This window comes from Suillus clintonianus, assembly GCF_016758775.1.
Source record: "Suillus clintonianus strain FC179 chromosome Unknown DEU56scaffold_75, whole genome shotgun sequence".
NCBI classification, from domain to species: domain Eukaryota; kingdom Fungi; phylum Basidiomycota; class Agaricomycetes; order Boletales; family Suillaceae; genus Suillus; species Suillus clintonianus.
In genome coordinates, this window is record NW_024539299.1 from 1 (window position 1) to 20,137 (window position 20,137).

Here is a 20,137-nt window from a genome sequence, read left to right on the forward strand (position 1 = left end):
GAAGACTACCCGAGACTTCGTCCGGGTAGAAACTAACAAGGTACAGACTACCCGAAGGTAGAAGCGGAGGGATTTAGCCTTAGGGATATAATCCCGAGGCTCGGAGGGTCGGACTAGGAAGACAATCCTAAGAGCCGAGGGAACACGAGGAATGAACTGAGTCTAAGATGATATTCGAACTGAGGATATACTACGGGTTACAAGGGGTTTATATACTATAAGGTATCCGACGGACGTCCGGCCGAAGCGCAGTCTTCGGATCAGAGGGCTATGTAGAAAATGTACTAACGGATATGAACTGCTGCGGACGATCGAGAATGGAGCCGGAGATTAAATGAAACAGGGGGGACAAGTTAAATGAAAGGAAAATGAATAGACTAACGGACGGATCAGAATGAACCCGGATATTAACTGTCAGAAGGATCCGGGCGTATAGGGGCATCAAGAAGCATATACAAATGGGGACACGGGGAAATGAATTCTAGAATGGAACCGAGAGAACGGACGGACCGGACCGGACGAGAAGCTTCAGGTACGGAATATGACAGGGACTTAGAATAAAATACAACACTTTATCGTCTAATACAATAGGTCTACCATTAGGATTTTAATAAGGAGTGACATGGTGGACCTTATGAATTTTTTCGAAGAAAATCAAAGTTATAGCCCTTGTCAAGGGTAGTCCTTCCATAGTCTCATGACATTTTTTAGTTGAGATCCTAATGAGTTATAAGCAAAATACTACGAAGTGGTGTGTTCAAGAAAGTTCAGGCACACAAGTAATATGACTAATGTTTCCTTAATTTTCCTTAGCCAACTTGCACCTAATTAATTCTACTTTTGTCGAAATAAAACAAAAAACCAACTTATTCTCCTTAGCCACCTACTTAATTCTACTTATTTTCCTTAGCCACCTTGGTAATTTTTTTAAGTAAATTAAGGAACTCGATGATTTCCTGATGTAATGAGACGCGGTAGATAACACAATGACTAGCGCAAGACTAGCGTATTGTGGAATTTGCCGACTGAGTTTGAAAAATGTGTAAATCAAAAATTCGAACTTGGGTTTTTGTTCCTCAGGTAGTACCATAGTGTCATATACCGTACACTGAGCCCCTGAATCATATCCCATCTCTCCCAACAAACAATGTCCGGACCTCCGAAATGTAGCCAAGCTATACCTTTCCCCTCGGCAGGATAACTCCGCATCCCAGTCTCCACCGGACATACCCCTCAGCAGGATCTGCCCTGTTTCCCATATACATCGGACGTCCTATACGTCGGACGTCCTATTCATCGGTCCTCCTCCTGTATACCTCGGATCGTCCTTTTCGTCGGACGTCCTATTCTTCGGACGTCCTATTGGTCGGATCTCACTCATGTCGTCCACTCGTCCGCTCGTCCACTCGTCCGCTCGTCCACTCGTCCGCTCGTCCACTCGTCCGCTCGTCCACTCGTCCGCTCGTCCACTCGTCCGCTCGTCCACTCGTCCGCTCCTCCTGTATTCGTCGGACCCGCTCGGGTCCACTTAACCCCTAAAGCATCGGACCCTAAACATCGGACCTACTCAGATCCTGAGCTTCGGACCCAGGTCCACTTAACCCCTAAAACATCGGATCCACTTCACAGTTCATCTCCGTCCCCATTTCCCGTGATCCGCTTGACAGTTCATTTCCGGTCCTGCTCCTAGTCTGTTACCCCATTTGTATAGTCCCCTTGTCCTAACCCCTATATGCCCGGATCTGTTTGACAGTTAATATCCGACTTCATTCTCGATCATACCTCCTATGCCCGGATCCATTCGATACTTCATCTCCGTCTCCGTTCTCGATTGTTCCTGTATTATTTTCCTTGCGCCTGTCAGTTTAGCCTTTCCGTATGTTCCTCTTGTTGACCCGGATCTCCGCTGACTCCGTCCCCGTCGCACATGTCCATAGTATATAATACCTTGTAAACTCGTAGTAGTTTCCTCAGTTCGAATATCACCTTAGATTATCCTCATTCCTGTTTCCTCGGACCCGGATCCATTTCCATGGGCCCGGGTCCACTTCCCTGTCCAACCTCTGTGTCCTGGGATTGATTCCTCGGGCTATACTCCGCCTCTACCTTCGGGTAGTCTACCTCTGTCAGTTTCTACTCTGGACATTGTCTAGGGTAGCCTTACCTCTAGCTTCTGTCCTCGCGGACCTTCTGTCCTTTCGGACATCCTGTCCTTCTGTCCTTTCGGACATCCTGTCCTCTCGGACTTCCTGTCCTTCTGTCCCCTCGGACTTCCTGTCTTTCCGTCCTTACACCTGTCTGTTCTGTCCCCCTCGTCCGCCGGACTAAAGCCCCTATTCTCCGGGTGTACTAAGCCCCTATTGTCCGGCGGACTAATCCTCTTATGTCGGCCGGACTAACCCTCCTTACGTCGGCCGACGAACCCCCTTTATGTCGGCCGGACCAATCCTCCTATGATCGGCCAGACTAATCCTCTTATGTCGGCCGGACTAACCCTCCTTACGTCGGCCGACGAACCCTCCTTACGTCGGCCGACGAACCCTCCTTACGTCGGCCGGACTAACCCCCTGAACATCGGCCTGACTCTTCCTCGAAAAGCCTACCAGACTTGTCCCCTTGAAGTCCACCGGGATTCATCATCCTCCCTCGGACTTTGTTTCTAGCCTTCGGAAATTAAGGGCACGTACTCGGGTAAGGGGCGCAGCGCATGAGCTGAAGCCAAGCCCTTCGGATCCGCCCTTTGAGCACGGTCTTAACACATAGGGAGATTCGTTATGCTCATTCCAAAGACCGATACGAGCACCATGCGCGGCTCCCCATCAGCGGGACACTTTCAGCTGCTTAGGCACTGATCCGCGAACATCAGCCGTTAACTTGTGTCTTTTAGGTCCCTGAGCAGGGCGCCCTGGGAATCCTCATTTTTTCTTTGCTGTGGGTGAGGCTGCCCTGCTATGGCTGGAGGTCTCCATGCGAGCTATGATGACCCCGCAGCAATGATTTGAACACTTTTCGAATTTTCCTCCAGTAAGTAGCTATCTACTCGGTAAGTAGTTATCTACTCTCCCTCCTTGTTCTACCGCCGCTAACACCTCTTCGCACAGTGTTTTTTCAACGCTGCGGGCTAGGCATGCTGATGAGGTGTGGACTAGAACATATTGTTGAGTGCGTCCTCTCTGATCCTTTTAAGTGTGAACTCACTCGAAATCCCAAGTCATTAGGACACGATATAAACGATGACATGTTGTCGTCTCACCCCTTGGCACTGTCTCGCATCCCCCTCGTTCGACCATGCCGATCTTTCCCCTTAGCAAGTTGCAAAACTCATGTCAAATCTTCTTTTACAGCCGTTGTAGTGCAGAGCAAAGGATCAGTTGCAGGGAAAACTGGGGGGCGAGGGTTGAGAGTAGGTGTAGGATATGGAGCGAATGAATCGCTAGAGCAGAATGGTGATGTGACACCAGTGGTGGTAGACGCGCTGGAGGTGCTGGCAGAAACAGAAGGTGTTGTAGAGCTTATAGCAAGAATTGATGAAGAATTAGATGGGGTTGAGACCAGCAAATACTCTAGCAGAGGGTGCATACACTCCGAGAGCCCCTTTAGATCCCGAGGTGAGTTTTTCTTTACCATAAAACTAATGTAGGCTCATTTTCCAGTCTTTGTGCTACTGTGGGCATGGTACCACGCAACATCTCCAACCAGTTCTTGCAGCAGCGCTGTTTCCTCCTCGTGGAGGCCTCCAAATCAATGGTATATCCTGTCTCGGTTACCGGACTATACACAATGCCCCCGTAAGTGTCGTTATTTGAGTTCCGAGTTTCTGTATATAATCTAATACATTGGACGTGAATTATAGATAACATATTTTCGGCAGCCATGTGCTGGATGTACCCTTGGGTATAGTTCCCATAATCCACTGGCCTCAACACCATCGTCCGCAGCATCCTTTTCCACTCCCCGCCTGCCTCAATTGCCTCCGCTTCAAGAATCCCCTCTCGCATCATTTTCACGCCCTGCCCCATTGCTCTCGATTCCACTACCTCCAGTGTAAGTCTCAGTCACTCTAGTACAGTAGTCCAGCGTATTTACCTATCTGGTTCTAGCGCATATAGCCGTCAAACAGGCCGACTTAGTACTGGCGGGAGTTCTGTTAGTCCTGGATCTGCTGGCGCTCCTCTTCCACCAATGCCCACATACCAACCTTCATCTCTCCTTACACCATATACTCGTAATGCTCCTTCTTCCAGTGTTCCGCTACCAGGTCCACCCCTGCATACCCTCAACAGCAGTAGCAGGCAGCATGGAAATCGAAACCGTACTTATGCCTCCCGGAAGCCCTATGATGTCCCTCGCCTCCACAAGCCATTGAAGGAGCAAACATTAGTGATAGAGCTTGTAATGTATCCCCACGACGTAGGTCTCTTGCCTCTATGAAACATGTATGGGATCTTGATTTTTTTTTTTACAGTTTATGCCTTTACCTTCTCATGTCGAAGACACTCTCCTTTATGAGCCCATCACCATACCGTGTCCAGATCGCCTACCTTCTGGCGAAACCTTTGCATCTCAACTTCAATTTCTCTCACAACAACACTGCACCTACCGTCTTGAACTCCACGCATCCAGTCCCAATGATGTCATCCTTGATCAAGTATATACCGGCGTCCATAACATGATGGAACTTGGATCACTGGAGTTTCCCACATACTCGGACATGGCATTTGACTTGGACCAAGACGAGGAGAACCGCAATATTCGAGTCCAATATGCCCGCCTCCCTTTCCGCCTCCTGATGCCTGGCAATCGTAGCCGCTATCCTGGCCGGCCGCTCAGTGTAGACACTGAGAACTCTTGGCGTCAATATACTTTTTCTGCACTTCGCAAGCTAGCAAAGCGAGTAGACCATCCCTCTGGCCAGGTTGGGGTGCTTTTGCTATGTATGTCATTGCCACCTGCTTGTTCCCTCTTTCTTACATTACCTTCTAGGTCCCAAAGATGGCGCAATTATAGGCCCTATTGTATTAGGAAGCACAGAGAAACATGCATTCTTTGCTGATCGCATTCACTACTTTCTAGAAAATGGTGAACCTTGCACTCGCATGTCCTGTCATCTTGGGTGTCCATGGTCATCCCAGTCATCCCAACGTCGTCACTCTCTCTCTATTGCTACCAACAATGATTTGGACAGCGATTCCAGTAGCGCAGAATCATCCCACCCATCACCTATTGATCTTACAGAGTCCCCAGTGATTTTGTCAGACCCACTGCCCGAACTTGCACGTCACTCCAGCACGCTAGTCTCTCCCACCATGCAGCTTCTCAACATTGAGCTAGCACAACCCCCTCCTCGTACAGGTACCTTGGCTACTCAGACCCATGAACCTTTAGTTCGCTCTATCTCTCCCCAGCCTCTATCCTCCCGTACCATATACACACCCTCTCAGCCTCCTTCCCTTGTAGATCTCGCTGTGCTTGACAGGGATGTTCGTGCTTCTGGACCGGAGCATTTACGGAATTCAGTATGGCATGTTCGATCAGAGTCCCTTGAATCTACAGTCAAAGGATTGCTTGCCTTTATTATTCAAGCTCGTCACCGTCCTGATGGACCATTCAATGCTCCACCAGACTTGCCCACTAATTTTACCCTCATCCCCAATAATGTCCGGCTCCATGAAGTATGGACCATGCATTGGTTATTCCGAGCGTATGTTTTCAATTTAATGATGAGATGCTCAATATTGACCTCCGTCTTTGCAGGGGCCGGTCAGGTGATACTATTGGTGATGGTGTCACACATCAGGTTCTCTATGAAGCAATATGTGTTGCCAGTAACCGCACCTGTCAGGATGTGCAAAGCACTGAGGATGGCTTCGTGTTCCTCCAAGTTGACGAGTTCCCTGATGCTGATCAGGAAGACTATGCATTTGCACTGGGTGTCTTATGCACTATGTTCTTGCTACGTGTACACTCAGCACCGCTTCCTGTCTCCCCAGCCCTCCTCCAAGTGACTATTGGGGGGATAGATTCCTTGGTCGACTCTGCATGGCTAGAAGCCATCCTTCCAGATATGTTCAACGTCCTCAAACTTTTCCCTTCATCTGCTGGTGCTGCTCAAGATTTTTCTCGTCTTACTCCCCAAGAGGTCCAGGACCTCCAGCGTATTTTATGTCATGTTGGCAAGCAAACTGTATGCTTCTGTCACTATTGCTTCTGTTCTAGCTGCTAATCGTCATGATTATCACTAGCTCGCACAACTATCTTGCACACGCGCGGCACAGTGGCCGAATATGATACGAGCCTTACATGCTTCATTACTTCTTGGTGTTCGAGCACCCCAACTCCATGAGTCTACGATATATGCTGCATTCCGCCAGGGCCTTGATCAGGCTTTGTCTCCAACGCATCACTCATTTATTGGTGTAAGTCAATTGTAATATATCGCTCAACTACTGAGATCAATATATTCTACCAGGCTATCTCAAACTCATCCAAGTTCCTTCTATACGAAGCATACAGCTGCCGTCGTTTAAGTTCCCCTTTGCAGTTATTCCCTCTCCTATCATTCGACGTACTTGGAGATGCTGATTTTGAGAATGATATGGCTACCCTGTTACCAAACCTAAGGGAACATGTGGAGCGTTACTTCAAGGGAGTCGGGCACCCTGCTGACCCTCTCTTTACCAACCTCGTCAGTTCAGCTCAGCTAGCTACCGATAACCAGGATATATGCTACCGTGCTCGTCGCTTTGTGAAGCTGATAAGCGGCATCACTCTTCTGCCTCCTGGCCTCAGAAACTTCACTGTATGTATGCTTGACCGTGTAAAATCATTAACTGTTGCTAACTCTTCATAGATTACTGTTCACCAAGACATTTCCATTTCAGCAACATTCAATGGTCATTATGATGTGTGCTTCCAGTCCACAATTGTATTGATCATTCTCTGATATAATCATAGATCCACAAAGACTTCCTACCGCCTATGTTTCATGCCTGCACATACCAAATGGACCTCTGGGCCAATAATGCACTTCGCTCATTTTTACGCTCCCCTCTTCCCCAAGACGATAATATGGTGACGCCCTTTGATACATGCCTTCATGCCGCCCTCATCGACACTGGTGAGGATAGTTTTAATGCATGAATAGTTCTATTGCAATTCTATGCACTACCTTCTGTCGTCACTGTTATGCTGCCAAGGTTGTAATCCTTCTACATGTAATACTTCTGTGCAACTGCTACGATACTGAAATACAAATAATGTGCATCCTATACCCATTGAAAGATATCACGACAAACTTGTAATGCAGCAACCCATAGTGCGTGCCGCTGCTCCATAGTATCTATCGACAAATCTTCGATGTAAGTATGTAGATATTCTAGCTGCTGAGCTGTAAGTGGACAGTCCGGCGCCTCTACCTCTACAACGTTATGTTGCTCAGGCCAGTGAGCAACAAACGGATTGTTTTCCAGATGATCAGGGGGGTTTTCATCAACGTTATGATGTCGTATGTGATGATCGTCGTAGGCTTCCCAGTCAATTCCGTATTCTTCTATGCCATCAGGGGTTAGATCGTCTGCCATTGGCTGAAAGTGAGGTAGAATATTTCCATGGGCGTCAAGTCCACGTCCACCTCCGCTAATGATACTGAAGAAGCGGAGGGCATGTGGGCTGTCATTACGCTGACCTGGCAATGTCATTGTATGGGCATTCCATGAATTTGCCCACTGTAGCCCTTCAGAGTTGATAATGTTGAGAAATAAGTGGTGCAGTAGCCAAATATGAGACGGCAGGTCAGGATCAAGGCCATCATGGACCTCGAGGTTTTGAAAGAAAATCTTCCACTTTGAGCCAACCCCGCTGGTCCAGTCGACCCAAAGACGCTCAATGCGAATATTGTGGACGCTACTATAAAGATATCAGTATGTTCAGTATTAATGAATTCAAAGCAATTTGACTCACCGACCCCAGATATATGATCCCCGATGTGATCCCTGCACCTCCTCCATATATCTTGCTACCATTACATTTTCACCTCCGTGATCTCCACGTACACGTTGTGGAAGACCGTGTTCTTGAATAAGTGACTGAAACAGATCAAATACTGTTTCTGCACGGTTGTTGTTGCTGATACGAATACCAGTAATGAAGCGTGAAAACCCATCAATAAATGCATGGGTCACCAACTTGTATCGTATGAGGCCTATGGAGAGAGAACTGACAGTGAGTGATATGTGGTAAGAAGAAAAATAAACTTGCCATGTTGCCCATCGTGGTGCTGTAAGGAGTTATAGCCAGCAACACGGTAAACTCGCCTTTGAATTCGGCGAAGTCCAAAAGCCGCCACTGGTGGACCATTCACTTGTGCGTAGGACTCTTGAATTCGTCAACGTGGAACATGTTGCCCTAGATGGTGGAGGTGACCGTCTATCATTCGACGACCGAAAGATGGGAATGTGGTGAGAATATCCAACATGATGGTATCAAGCTCTTCATCTGTAAGAGTTGATTGTGAGCCAGTCGCGGATGTATAGACACGGGTTGTATTCCCCTCGTCATCTGTAAATGTAACATAGACAGGATTTCCTGGTTGGACAATCTCCTGCTCAAGTGCACGGCGTCGAATGGTTCTGGCAGAGACTCCAAAAACTTCAGAGAGCCGTGCTGGCCCAGCAAGTTGGTATGCAGTAGCAAGTATATCTGAATCAATCTCAATGCGGGGACGGCCACGCCCACCAGTATGCATCATCATAGTGTGTACTGCAGGAGGTATGTCAGGCTCGTCCGTTGATGCTGTCTTTGCAACCTCTAAGTCAGCAATCATGTCTTGAATGCTCGATAGCATGAGATGGCGGTCATTTGCTGGAATGATTGTTGCGTGCTGGTCCTCATAAGTCACATATCTGCTAATCGAGAAAAAAGACTCACATATTCAATGTGCCGCTCAAGGTTTACGCACATGGCAATTTGCTCGTCTAATCGAGCAACATCGCCTACTTGTGTATTGAGCGCTCTCCGAACATCATTCTTAAGATGCTCGAAAGCCAGAGAAATAGTTGCCAAGGGGAGTGGAGGTTCTGTGTCCATGGGTAGGCGGTAGCTCAAGTCAAAAGGTATTATCAGCGAGTGCCAGAGATTAACAAAATATAGTTGATTGCTTCAGAAATTTAGGTACTACATATAGTAGATAAGGATAGTCTCAGGTAGGTAAAGAAGTAGTCATGGATGACATTCACCTGCATTTGCGACTTGAATCCATATAGACGTACAGGAAGTGGCCAATCGCGGGAATCAACATATACGCTGTGACGGATGATTTCCAGCGTGTCCTTGAGTCGACATTGATGGACACGTAAATGCCTGTGGGTATGCGCTCAGAAGGGACTTGAAGGTTTTTTGCGCTTCTGACTGTAGATAGAGTGTGAGGATCTCAAAGACATACAAAAGTGATACAGAATGACCTACCTTCTAGCCTGATATATTGTCCTTCCCAGCTTCCGGGCATGAGGGTGCAATAACGCATTATGGTAACGAGGATTGAAGTTGATGTTAGTGGTAGGTGATACGAGTAGTAGGAGAAGATGGGGGTAGGTATATGGGGGCGTGGATGGAGTTTGGCTGAGAGGGAGAGAAGAGGTTGAGGGTTTAGGCGATGGCTACACGTGTATTTTCATGCTGTTGAGGGTCGTTCGGCAGGATAGACGCTGGTATGATTACACTAAGCGCTGAGATCACAGATGACTGAGTACATCCGATGCCTTGCGCACAAGTAGTGTGGTTGTCGGGATACAACACAGATGTGATCGCCACTGCACTATCCGAAGACTCGACAGCACGTTCATAATCCCCCGCTACAGTCGAAATGTATCAGTCAAGTAGAAGATGCAGGTCGTTACAAACACACCATTGAAACTGTTAAGATCCAATCCCCTTACATCATAATCATCACAAACTTGATCTTTGCTGGAGGCTTCGCGTACTGTGATAGCGTGTACGGCTCTGGCAAGTCAGTGCTAGTCAGCCATGAGTTGACGGAAGTAGTCCTGTTCACATATGAATAAAAATACTGCTCAGAACATGCGATACTTACTCGAAGAATGATCGCATCCTCCCAGATCTGGCTGTGGTCTTGATTGAACTCAAGAACGTTGGAGAACACAACCTCTACATCAGTTGCGAATTCCAGTGAGGTTTGAGATTCCTTGCGCTTCAGGTGTTTCTGATGATGTCGTAAACTCATGCTCCAATACCAGGGTAGATCGTGACACTCACAATCCATCATCTTTGTCTCTTCTGCTTCGTCGAGTAACGAGGTGCTCGAATCTGTTTGGATGGGCGGAGCCAGACTGCCACCAGTTCAGATATACAAAATGATAAAGAGCTCAACATTATCACTTACACGCCATAGTCAAATGCTTGACTCTGTTCTCGGGGGGCGTCATAGGACAGTCAAATAAACTTAGAGCTAGATCCAGGAGAAGGTGGTCTGTGGAGGGTGGCATCTTCCGGTTAGCATAGCTTAGTCATCATGGTAGGCTTCGCAAGCTCTAATAGCCTACATACTATAGGCCTTGTCCGACTCAGGCTGGCAGCAACCAGTTCTGATATTTTTTTGAGTGTGATTTTTTCTCAGTGAGACTTTTTTTCGAGCAGTGTGACTTTTTTGAAGTGTTATTTTTTTTTTTGATAGTGTGACTTTTTTTTGAAGTGTGACTTTTTTTTGGTTGAAGTGTGACTTTTTTTGGGGGCAAGCGTGACTTTTTCGCTCATTTGAACTGTTTTTATTTTTGTCCAAAGGGGTCCCTCATAGTTTCCGGCGTTCTGCAGCATCTGATCTGTTGATATTCAGAATCAGTCGCCTTTAAATTTCGCGTCTCCGTGAGCTACTGACAAAATTCCATCCCGATTGTCGTCCTTTGTTTTTAGGAGGTGTTAGGTCGGTTGAAAAGCCTTATGCTAAAGCAGTGCGATTTCAATTTCTTCCGCCGTATTGTGGATTTTGATCCCCATATTGATGCACCTGTGACTCCCACCTACGCACGGTAACTATAGGAGATAATGCACGTGTGTCGCACCTGTAAGATCAGGCGGATATAGTGAATCAAAGCCTCCTCCAATATCTCCTGGATAGCTAGGGACTTTATATAGCTGTAGGTACGCAGAGGGTTGTCAGTATTACCGTACTATTAATAGAATCACGTGATGCGCTTACCGTGCCCAACATCGCATAGTGACGGGAACGTTCGAGCTCGTTGTGTGACACGTTGAGCTCGAGTATCTCACTCAAAAGTGGTCGGATTGACGGCGTGTTTCGACGAACAGCACACCAGTAATAATTGCATTACGTATACGAGTCTTATGGGTCCATCAAAGTAGACTAAGGCAATGTAAGACTACTATTCATCCCCCTCCTCTTCGTCAGAAGATTCCACAAATTCAGCGCTTTTAGGACCTTCCTGGAGCTGGGCAGGGTTCTTCTTTGCTCTCTTCAATGGTCTATGATTCTCCTTATTTGCCCGTCCTGCGCTAGACCCGTCCTTACGCTTCCGAGGTACTCCAGCATCCGAACGCTTTTTTCGTGGTTTCCGAACAACTTCCCCAGCTGAACGTCGTGTATCGAGTTCAGACGCATGAGCTTTGACCTCCGCCGGTGATAAAACGGTCCAGTAGCACATACGTGCCTTGAGAGCATCACGGAGCTTGCAAATGTCGCCGACGGTCCCGATGTTCGAAGGGCTGGTGAACTTGACACCATGGGGCCAGCCCACAAGGCGCACTCCATATGTTTCGATGACAGATGTTTCGTAGTTATTGTAATTCATTACAATATCTTTTTTGCCAGTCACGGCAACTGTGAATAATGTTAGAAGGGGGCGGCGTGTGTAGAACACATTGATACTCACCTAGGCCCCGGAGGATCAGTCTGCGTACCTGCTTTCTCACAGCTTCCAAAGAGTCACGTTCATTGAGGTCTACAGGAGCTGCATAAGTACCCGAGCTACGTAAAGAGGCGAAGGACTTACTTTGATTCTGGGTGCACGCCCACTGTTCGTATTGCCTAAGAAAGTCAGCCATGGGATGCTCGTACACATCCTCCCAAAAATCTTCGGAATTATCTGTGCCGTGCATCGCACTTTGAATGGTGTCGTTGATGTGACCGCGGACGACAAATAGTGTGCCGTAGACACCAGTCCGAACTCGCAGATCATCCAGCTTCAAAAAAATGAGTTTAGTTAGTTGCTGTCAAAATTCAAACGTACCTCCTTCACGATCCTATCTGTTGTGGCTACAACGTCTCGCGCAGCCGCCAGATTGTTCGCCCGAACACTAACAACCTTTTTTTGACGATGCTCCTCGAGAGCTGCAATGTAACCTTCCTTTTCTTGCCTGGTAAGGCCTTTTGTTTCAGGGTCAGCCGCAACCATCTCACGAAGTTCGGCCAACGAGTACCGAGAGCCTGCGGGTCGATCTAGTTAATGCATGATAAGCTTCGTGATACAATTGAGTAAAAATTGATCCGACTTACCTGCGTTCATCTCTTTCGCCTTGGCATGAACAAGTGCGTTGATTAATTGACTTTTGCGCGAGGTTCGATAATGCGTCTGACTGCCAATGATATCATTGATGTGCTTGGGAGTAACGTGGTGAGCCCGCGAGAGTGCTTCGATTTTTGTTTTCTGTGCATTTAAGTATTCAGCGACCGCGTCGTGTAAGTTCTTCGTTCGCTCGAGCCTCTGGTCCCGCTTGATCTTGCGAGACGCCTTCTGGGCATCCGTTAGTCGAGGTGGCGGTGTCCGGGGGCGGATAATCGCTCGTGTTGGGTTCCGCGCTGCCCAAGAGGACGTGTTTGCCTCACGGATTGATTCTGGGATCTCTACAATGGTGTCCGGCACCTCTGCTTCGGTGGGACTCGGCTGAGGTGATGGTGTGCAAGCAGATGGGGTGGGGAGCTCTGGAATAGTTGGGATATACGTAGCTGCTATGTCCACTGCTTCGGTGGGACTTGGCTGAGGTGATGGTGTGCGAGCAGGGGGGGTGGGGAGCTCTGGAATAGTTGGGATATTCGTAGCTGCTATGTCCTTAGTTAGAGCTGCAATTTCATCGTTGGTAAGCAGCATAATGTACAGGGACGGGTCATCCCAGTCAATCTGATTGATGTTGGGAACCCGTTCACTGCCAGTGCTGCTGACCGGATCAAAACCGTTGCCTGAAAGACCTCCGGTCGAGATAAAGTTGCCATTGGCATCAAAATCATCAGCCGTGTAGAGATAACTCATACTTGGAGCAGTGGGTAGACAAAGCGTAGACGGGGACCCAACTTCAGAGTTTGGCGTGTGACGGATCATATAGATCACACCAATAAACGACACGCGACACCGCCGACGCGCCGTGCACATCCTATCATTCAACACAGAGTTTGGCGTGTGATGGATCATATAGATCTCGCCAATAAACGACACGCGACACGCTGTGCACGTCCTATCATTTAACACCAATTTTTTTTTTGAAAAAAAAAGGCATAAAACGGTGTAAGATCTTGAGGTTGACATGAAACCGCTCAGGCAACATATTAACGGCAGTGCAAAGCAGTGCTGATCGAGGCATACCTTCAATGTACATGTTGCATGACTCGGGTCCCCATGCGGACTTGCACCTGCATAAACGGCATGAGCCATTGGCTGTTGAGTTAGGGTGCTGGTATTCTACTGGCCACGGTCGCATTTCCAGCATGCCAAAGCAAGACAATGAAGCAGACCTGCTTCAACTTGGACCAACAACTCATTAGGTAAGCACATTCTGCTAACAAGCGCTTAATGTTTAACAAAACATATCATCGATCATCTCGATCATTGCCAGCTGTTGATGTCTGATCATATTATTTTGATCTCATCAGTTATCTATGTCTCACAGCAGGCTGTCATCACCATCAGTTATCTATGTCTCACGGCAGGCTGTCTCGCAAATATTCCTTTTCCCCCAAACCATGGTAAGCATCTTTCTTCGCATTTGAATCTGCTTGTCTCACTTATGCATTCAAAGGGACATCCGACTCGGGGGAGATCCTGCAGCTCATCATCCAGGCAGCGCACAGCTACACAACGTTGGCTCTCCAAACCAGGGTAGGTCAAATCGTTTGAGTCACTGAAATTTTGCTTACCACCCCCGGGCCCCGGACAGAGTTCGAGAAGCTCAAAACGCCAAGGCTCGTGCTCGAGCAGCTTTGTGAGTCCATCCCCCATGCAACTCTACTGTTCGTGCTCACGCGAATGTTTTTTTAATTAGAAATAGGGCAAGGTAAGCACTCATATATCGCCATGGGTATCATTTACTCAACGGATCTACAGGAGGAAGAAAAAAAAACTAACCGACGATCAAACAGCACCCATCGCATCATCAATTGACGACTGCGAAGACCTGTCCCACGAATCAATTGACGACTGCGAAGACCTGTCCCGCGATGTTAGTTGGGACGCCAATGATGATTCAGTGCTCACGATGGACAACGATCTGCCCTGCCCCTGTGACTCTCAAACTCTAGATTCCACCGAGAGAATCTTCCAGAGGTGGCGAAAGGAGTGGTTGGTGTCAGAAGACAAATGGGGAGAAGCATACGAGGAAGCGCTCGCGCATGCTCGCACGGAGGGGACACATGAGACTGATATTTTCCTTGATCAATGTGCGATGCATGCTTTGGAGGGGAGGACGATCTTGGAAGCCATACGGGGGATTGTACACACCAGTTGCCCTTATTGCAGGGAGCGTCTCAAGTACGACAGTGTTTTACTATACAATTTACTGGTTTCCGTGGTTTCGCAGGTAAAATTCATGGAGGTGAAACTAGATAATGAACATTGTAAATAGGTACTATCATACTCAATCTATAATGACTGGTACTATCAGCACGCGTGCCCGACTCCAGGCTGTCTCATGAGCATTGTAGCAAACACATAGTGAACATCACGATAGCGAACTCATAGCAAACGGGTAGGAACAGATAGCGAACTCGAGTGTACGGATGCTCGGGCTCGCGAATGCAACACTGTTAAAAATATTGAACAAGGTGAGGTGTTTGTTAGGTAGAGGCAGACATGCTTACTTGACCCGAAGTCTAGGCAACCGTCAGTCTGAGCATTGTCGTGAATACATAGTGAACATAGCGTATATAGCGAACTCATAGCGTATATAGCGAACCCATAGCGAACGGATAGCGAATGGATAGCGAACTCGAGTGTACGGATGCTCGGGCTCACGAATGCAACACTGTTAAGAAATATTGAACAAGGTAAGGTGTTTATTAGGCAGAGGCAGACATGCATACTTCACCCGAAGCTGAAAAATGTGGTGGTGATTCCGTGCGGAACATTTATGACTATGACAGGACTGTATGTAGCGGTTGATGCATGATGCAATTGTTTGCCCAATGCTGGTCGTCAAAAATGAATCCCGTCCCTTCCATTCAACAACCCTTGCACGGTGAATATTCCAACAAATGTATGGCGCTGGTATAACGAGTAAGGCGCTTTGCGCAATTTCATTTTGTTATTCTAAATACATGACAGCGCACAATGTAAACTATATTAAAGCTGGCTCATTGTCTCTGTCAAGTCTTCGACCTGCAACCATAGGTCATATGAGTCTGAGCTCGCAGATGAGCCCACAGACAATGTAGGTGAAGGAGGGTTGGGCGAGGACTCTGGAGAGGATGGCCAGAAAGGGCCACCCGCCAGTGGAACTGCCCGAACCCTGCCTTCGTCACACCCGGCCTTATATGCTGCTAACGCCTGCTGAAACGACTTGTATCGTTTTTGAACATTACCGCTAACAAAATTTGTTCGCTCAGCAACATCAGCCCTGACAACACCGTCAAGACTTAGCCAATGCAAGCCAACAGATACCCAGACATGTCACACTTACCAGCGGTAAAACACGCCAACTTCTTGCCCAACCGTTATCACCCAGAATCCCTCGGGTGTCTGATCGGCTCGTGGAGGATGGATGTCGCTAGGCATTGGAAGGGCGGCCGTGACTTGGCAGGGTGTCTGCGCAACCACTGGTGAAGCCTGAGGCCGAGGGTGGGATGGTGTAGCAGTAGAGCAAGCTGTAGTGGAAGGGGGAATGGGTGCCTCTTTCTTTGGAATGGAACGAGTGCTGGTGAGTGTGGATGGCGTGAGGGATGATTTTGATAGGATGATGGATTCTTCTGTTGTCTTGCGGCTCCAAGTGACGGTATCGAATGATGAATCTATTATCGAGTGTCAGTGTATTAGTTTCTGGATGGGTGAAACACCCACCTGATAGTGTCATCCCTTGCAGCAAATTGTGCAAATCTCGAACATGATCACCCTGGGTAGGGCGGCTACTAGATGGTGTTGACATAGGAGCGATCTCACTAAGGACTTGGTCGGAGCGCTACAGATAATCAGTCACGTGAAAAATAGATCAGACCTTTACAGTAGTACAAACATAAGATGCGTCTGAATGACGCGGACTAGTGGAGCACGCCAGCGAGTCCGCACCAACATTTCGCTGCGATCCATTCGGCACATCAGGGCACCGAGGGACAACAATGGATTGCCAGCCAATCGCATGTCCAAAGTACTCAAGCACAGACAGTTGGTTCAGCAAGCGGCAAGTTCCAATGAGCGGCGGCAAGCACGTCTACAAGGTATGCTATGTTAATTCAACACTTAGAAGAAGAAGAAAAAATAACCTGTTGTAAAGTTATGAGTTTGGATGAGCGTCGGGCACTCGAAGCGCTGAAAGAGGGCAATAATACCACCATCCTTGACTGGCAGGACTGCGATGACTTCAGCTTTGGCGATGTTTGCAATGGAACGGAGCCGCTCGCCATCAGCCATGCTGGTGGCGAGTTTACTGACCTCGCAAGAGAGGTTCTAGGAGACTTTTGGAGAATGTGAGTGAAGTTTATTGTTACCTTGACATTTGACTTACCTTTGTGAGCAGCAACAATCGTGTTCGACGTGTGGATAACCGCACACGTCGTGATCGTGTCCTCCGCAGGAACAAGGCGTTTGCTGAGCAGATGCCAGTGATAACCGATGCGTACCTTGCGTGGAGCCTGGCAAGACGTAAGGAAGGGTTTTTTGAGAGATTGGAGAGAGAAGACCTGGATAGTGGCTCTGACTACGGTCAATGGCCAATCAGCGTGATAGATGTGTTCTGTGAGTGATTCGGTCTGTTTTCGTTTGCTTACTTTTTGATGTGACGGCATGTCTGGGCTGTTGTTTAGACGCTGAGAAAGTCAATCTTCGAATCTTGCCAACAGATGCCACTATCAGCACTGCGCTCGTTCGTCAAGGCCTGATGCCTTGTTCACCCATATCACCAACTGTCGGAATCACTACTGAAGCTCTGGATTTATACCGTGTAGCGCATCTTAGAAGTCCTCAATTGTCTATCCAGGCTTTCGTCAAAACCATGTGCGACTTGCATGGTGTATGTCTTCTGATTTCTTTCGCTCTTATTGTGCTGATTCACGTGCAGGTTGGTTTCCACAGACACCTATCTCGTCAATTCTCTATTGCGTTCGACCTATATCTTCAAGTTCGACGTTCGGTGGCTGCCATGGTAGCCGAATCACTACGACGTGACTCACCCGATTGGCGCCTGAAACATGCTTGTCCCGCATGTACATATACACTAACAGATGAACCACAGTTAACATTTAGCTTGCTCTACGCCATGGATGGCAACGACTCTTTAAAAAGAGTCCTTCGCAGATCTCTAGATACTGATGATTCTCTCAGTACATCTTCAGAACTTCCAACAGGGCAGCAACTGGCGAGCGACCGCTACCTATCTCGCACCTTTGTCGACCAATTTGCGTGGGACTCTACTACTGCAGGTGATGAGGTGAGGGGTGCCTTCTGATCTGGGTTGGTGATGGCTAATACATCTATTAGGATGTACATCTCGAGAACACGTGCGAGGGACGCTGGAAGAATATGGACGATACAAAGACGAAGAAAGCATGGGGCATTTATGATGAAACGGGCATATTTGTGGCCGTGTGCCGCCATGGATTCTCTCTGCTTGTTGCGGATATGGTACAGAGCGGGGAGCTGTAAGTTTTTTTTGATAGGTTGTTTGTGAACTAACAATTATTTGACAGCGCAAAGTATCCTCTGGCCGTTGTTTCAAAGTTGCTGGACGTATTTGGAAGCAATCTGGGTGGCGGATATGACATCGGTTGTCAGTTCAAGACCACACTTGACAACAGCTCCCTCGGACCCCTTGCACGGTCTATGCATCACACTTGCCTTGTCGATGCCTTCCATGGACATGCGCACAGGCGATTGTGCCAACTTTTCTCGCTTACTACTTACATCAAAGGTTTGGGCCTCGAGGATCTGGAAACCTGCGAATGAACATTCTCAAAATCGAATTCACTAGCGTCTGCGCTACGGTACGCAAGTGTATTCCATAGACAACAGTCCATCGACACATACTTCGAGCACAACGACGATTTTGAAGTGTACGCTAATCTTTGTAAGCTGTCTTGTCAAAACTCGATCCTGTGCTGACAAATCCTTCTGTTTGCTAGCCGACTTTTTATATAACAACTACAAGCAAGCGCTTGACATTTTGAATGACGGGGATGCGACCCTACCGAACTTGATGCGAGATCTCAAAGTTACCGACAAGACCGTGTTCGAGCACTGGCTGGAGGAAGAAAAGGTATACCTTCAAGGTCTGACACGAGAACCGGAGGTTGAAACACTGCACATGGAGTATTGGCAAAGGTTGGTTAGTCTTACTGCGAGCGAGTGAGTTTAGATGTTGATGTACGGGCCTTGTACTCGCTGACACAAAATTCACATAGGGAAACTCTGGACGCTGCAATAACAGCTTTCCAGGGCTCATCGCACCTCGAGGCTGCGCCATATGATGTGCAGGCGAAGAATACTCGCAATGCTGAGAGTGCCCGACGGCATGCTCTTGAGGACCATGAGAGGTATTTGAAGCTCGTTCAAGCACTTGAGTGCAGGCTCGAGATCGAGAAACGCTGGACTCCTCACGATGCAGAGTGGCAGAGGGTTGGAAGACTCGTGGCCAACCGGAAGTACCAGCGTGCGCTGGATCGACTCGAAGGATTGATCGTTGCACGTATATTTGAGCTGACGAGGATGAACCGTGCGGGCACAGGTGAGTAAAAAGTGGTATATTGCTTGCCGATTCTAACACTAAGCCAGGCTACAAACTGCGAAAGCATATTGCTAAGGCATTGCAAACACGATCCGTCGCCATCCGAACGGCCCTCAACACATACAACGCTATCGCTGGGTCAATGCACCCTCCCCGCCGGACACTTAAGTGGGACGAGGTCGTAGAGTACGCGTTCCTCGCAGACTTCGACTTGCTACGTGATACACGTGCGGACGTTTCTCGACACCCTTGGTCATTGGCTGCTGCTCGTAGCGCGATGGACCTCCACTTCAAAATGTGTCGGGCGCGCGAAGAGATTGAGCGCCTCGATACTGAGGTACGACGCCTCGTGACCTATATACGTGATGAAGAGAGGTATCTACGGGAATGTGAGAATCAGTTAAAAGACACCAGCCCAGCACTCGCACATCAAATCGCCATCCACCGAAACACTCGAGGACGCTTCAACTCACGACATCTTAAACGGCTTTACGACATATCAAAGCTTCCGGGTTTCAGTGGGACACTAACCCCTGGTGTTAGCGCTGACACAAGTCCCGGGGAGAGCGCGAGTGTAGCTAACGCACAGATCCCCACCCAGATGCTTGTTGCACCCCTCCCTGTTGATCACACCGCATCCCCCTTAGACGTAGACACCCAGGATGACCTGGATGACGAGGAGGAAGAGGACGAGGTAGTGGAACAAGCCTCTAGAAGTTTGCACGATGTTCTCCTTATTGCTGATGACTTTTCACACCTCGGTATTCATGATGATGCTGAAGAAGAGTAGTACTGGTCATTTACACGTCCTTGAACATGCATGTATTCCATACACTATCGCAATTATTACTGGTGCGCTGTTAGTCGAAACGCGCCGTCAATCCGACCACTTTTGAGCGAGATACTTGAGTTCATCGTGTCGCACAGCGAGCTCAAAGGTTTCCATCACTATGCGGCGTTAGGCACAGCGACG

General features: G+C 48.1%; 7 protein-coding genes across 7 annotated transcripts; 3 read left to right on the forward strand and 4 right to left on the reverse strand.

Annotated features, from left to right (window-relative positions):
• Nucleotides 1-3,288: 3,288 nt before the first annotated feature.
• On the forward strand, nt 3,289-6,943 carry DEU56DRAFT_758730 (uncharacterized protein; the record flags this gene model as incomplete). Its single annotated transcript, XM_041350258.1, is given in 11 exon segments — nt 3,289-3,325; nt 3,345-3,608; nt 3,641-3,788; nt 3,901-4,044; nt 4,101-4,410; nt 4,466-4,934; nt 4,984-5,701; nt 5,755-6,184; nt 6,243-6,416; nt 6,470-6,799; nt 6,851-6,943. The coding sequence occupies 11 exon segments, from the start codon at nt 3,289-3,291 to the stop codon at nt 6,941-6,943; spliced, it is 3,117 nt and encodes a 1,038-aa protein (XP_041205153.1).
• Nucleotides 6,944-7,265: 322 nt separating this feature from the next.
• DEU56DRAFT_742639 (uncharacterized protein) lies at nt 7,266-8,006 on the reverse strand (the record flags this gene model as incomplete). The annotated part of the gene is made up of 2 exons (XM_041348948.1): nt 7,266-7,905; nt 7,960-8,006. The coding sequence occupies 2 exons, from the start codon at nt 8,004-8,006 to the stop codon at nt 7,266-7,268; spliced, it is 687 nt and encodes a 228-aa protein (XP_041205154.1).
• A 1,636-nt stretch (nt 8,007-9,642) lies between these two features.
• On the reverse strand, nt 9,643-9,846 carry DEU56DRAFT_742667 (uncharacterized protein; the record flags this gene model as incomplete). Its single annotated transcript, XM_041348950.1, has 1 exon — nt 9,643-9,846. A coding segment is annotated over one exon (204 nt), but the record flags the coding sequence as incomplete, so codon positions are not given.
• Nucleotides 9,847-11,061: 1,215 nt separating this feature from the next.
• On the reverse strand, nt 11,062-13,115 carry DEU56DRAFT_891666 (uncharacterized protein; the record flags this gene model as incomplete). Its single annotated transcript, XM_041356302.1, has 6 exons — nt 11,062-11,145; nt 11,210-11,848; nt 11,901-11,969; nt 12,021-12,210; nt 12,258-12,466; nt 12,575-13,115. The coding sequence occupies 5 exons, from the start codon at nt 13,113-13,115 to the stop codon at nt 11,394-11,396; spliced, it is 1,464 nt and encodes a 487-aa protein (XP_041205156.1). The 3' UTR covers nt 11,062-11,145; nt 11,210-11,393.
• A 782-nt stretch (nt 13,116-13,897) lies between these two features.
• DEU56DRAFT_915858 (uncharacterized protein) lies at nt 13,898-14,859 on the forward strand (the record flags this gene model as incomplete). The annotated part of the gene is made up of 5 exons (XM_041357792.1): nt 13,898-13,984; nt 14,038-14,117; nt 14,176-14,220; nt 14,281-14,292; nt 14,343-14,859. The coding sequence occupies 5 exons, from the start codon at nt 13,898-13,900 to the stop codon at nt 14,857-14,859; spliced, it is 741 nt and encodes a 246-aa protein (XP_041205157.1).
• Nucleotides 14,860-15,575: 716 nt separating this feature from the next.
• On the reverse strand, nt 15,576-16,013 carry DEU56DRAFT_742604 (uncharacterized protein; the record flags this gene model as incomplete). The annotated part of the gene is made up of 2 exons (XM_041348945.1): nt 15,576-15,849; nt 15,913-16,013. Coding segments are annotated over 2 exons (375 nt in total), but the record flags the coding sequence as incomplete, so codon positions are not given.
• Nucleotides 16,014-16,721: 708 nt separating this feature from the next.
• Nucleotides 16,722-19,954, forward strand: DEU56DRAFT_958995 (uncharacterized protein; the record flags this gene model as incomplete). Its single annotated transcript, XM_041359294.1, has 10 exons — nt 16,722-16,912; nt 16,963-17,180; nt 17,249-17,454; nt 17,503-17,871; nt 17,922-18,082; nt 18,131-18,351; nt 18,412-18,507; nt 18,563-18,785; nt 18,842-19,164; nt 19,212-19,954. 10 exons carry the CDS (start codon nt 16,722-16,724, stop codon nt 19,952-19,954), a joined length of 2,751 nt encoding a protein of 916 aa, XP_041205159.1.
• Nucleotides 19,955-20,137: the final 183 nt, after the last annotated feature.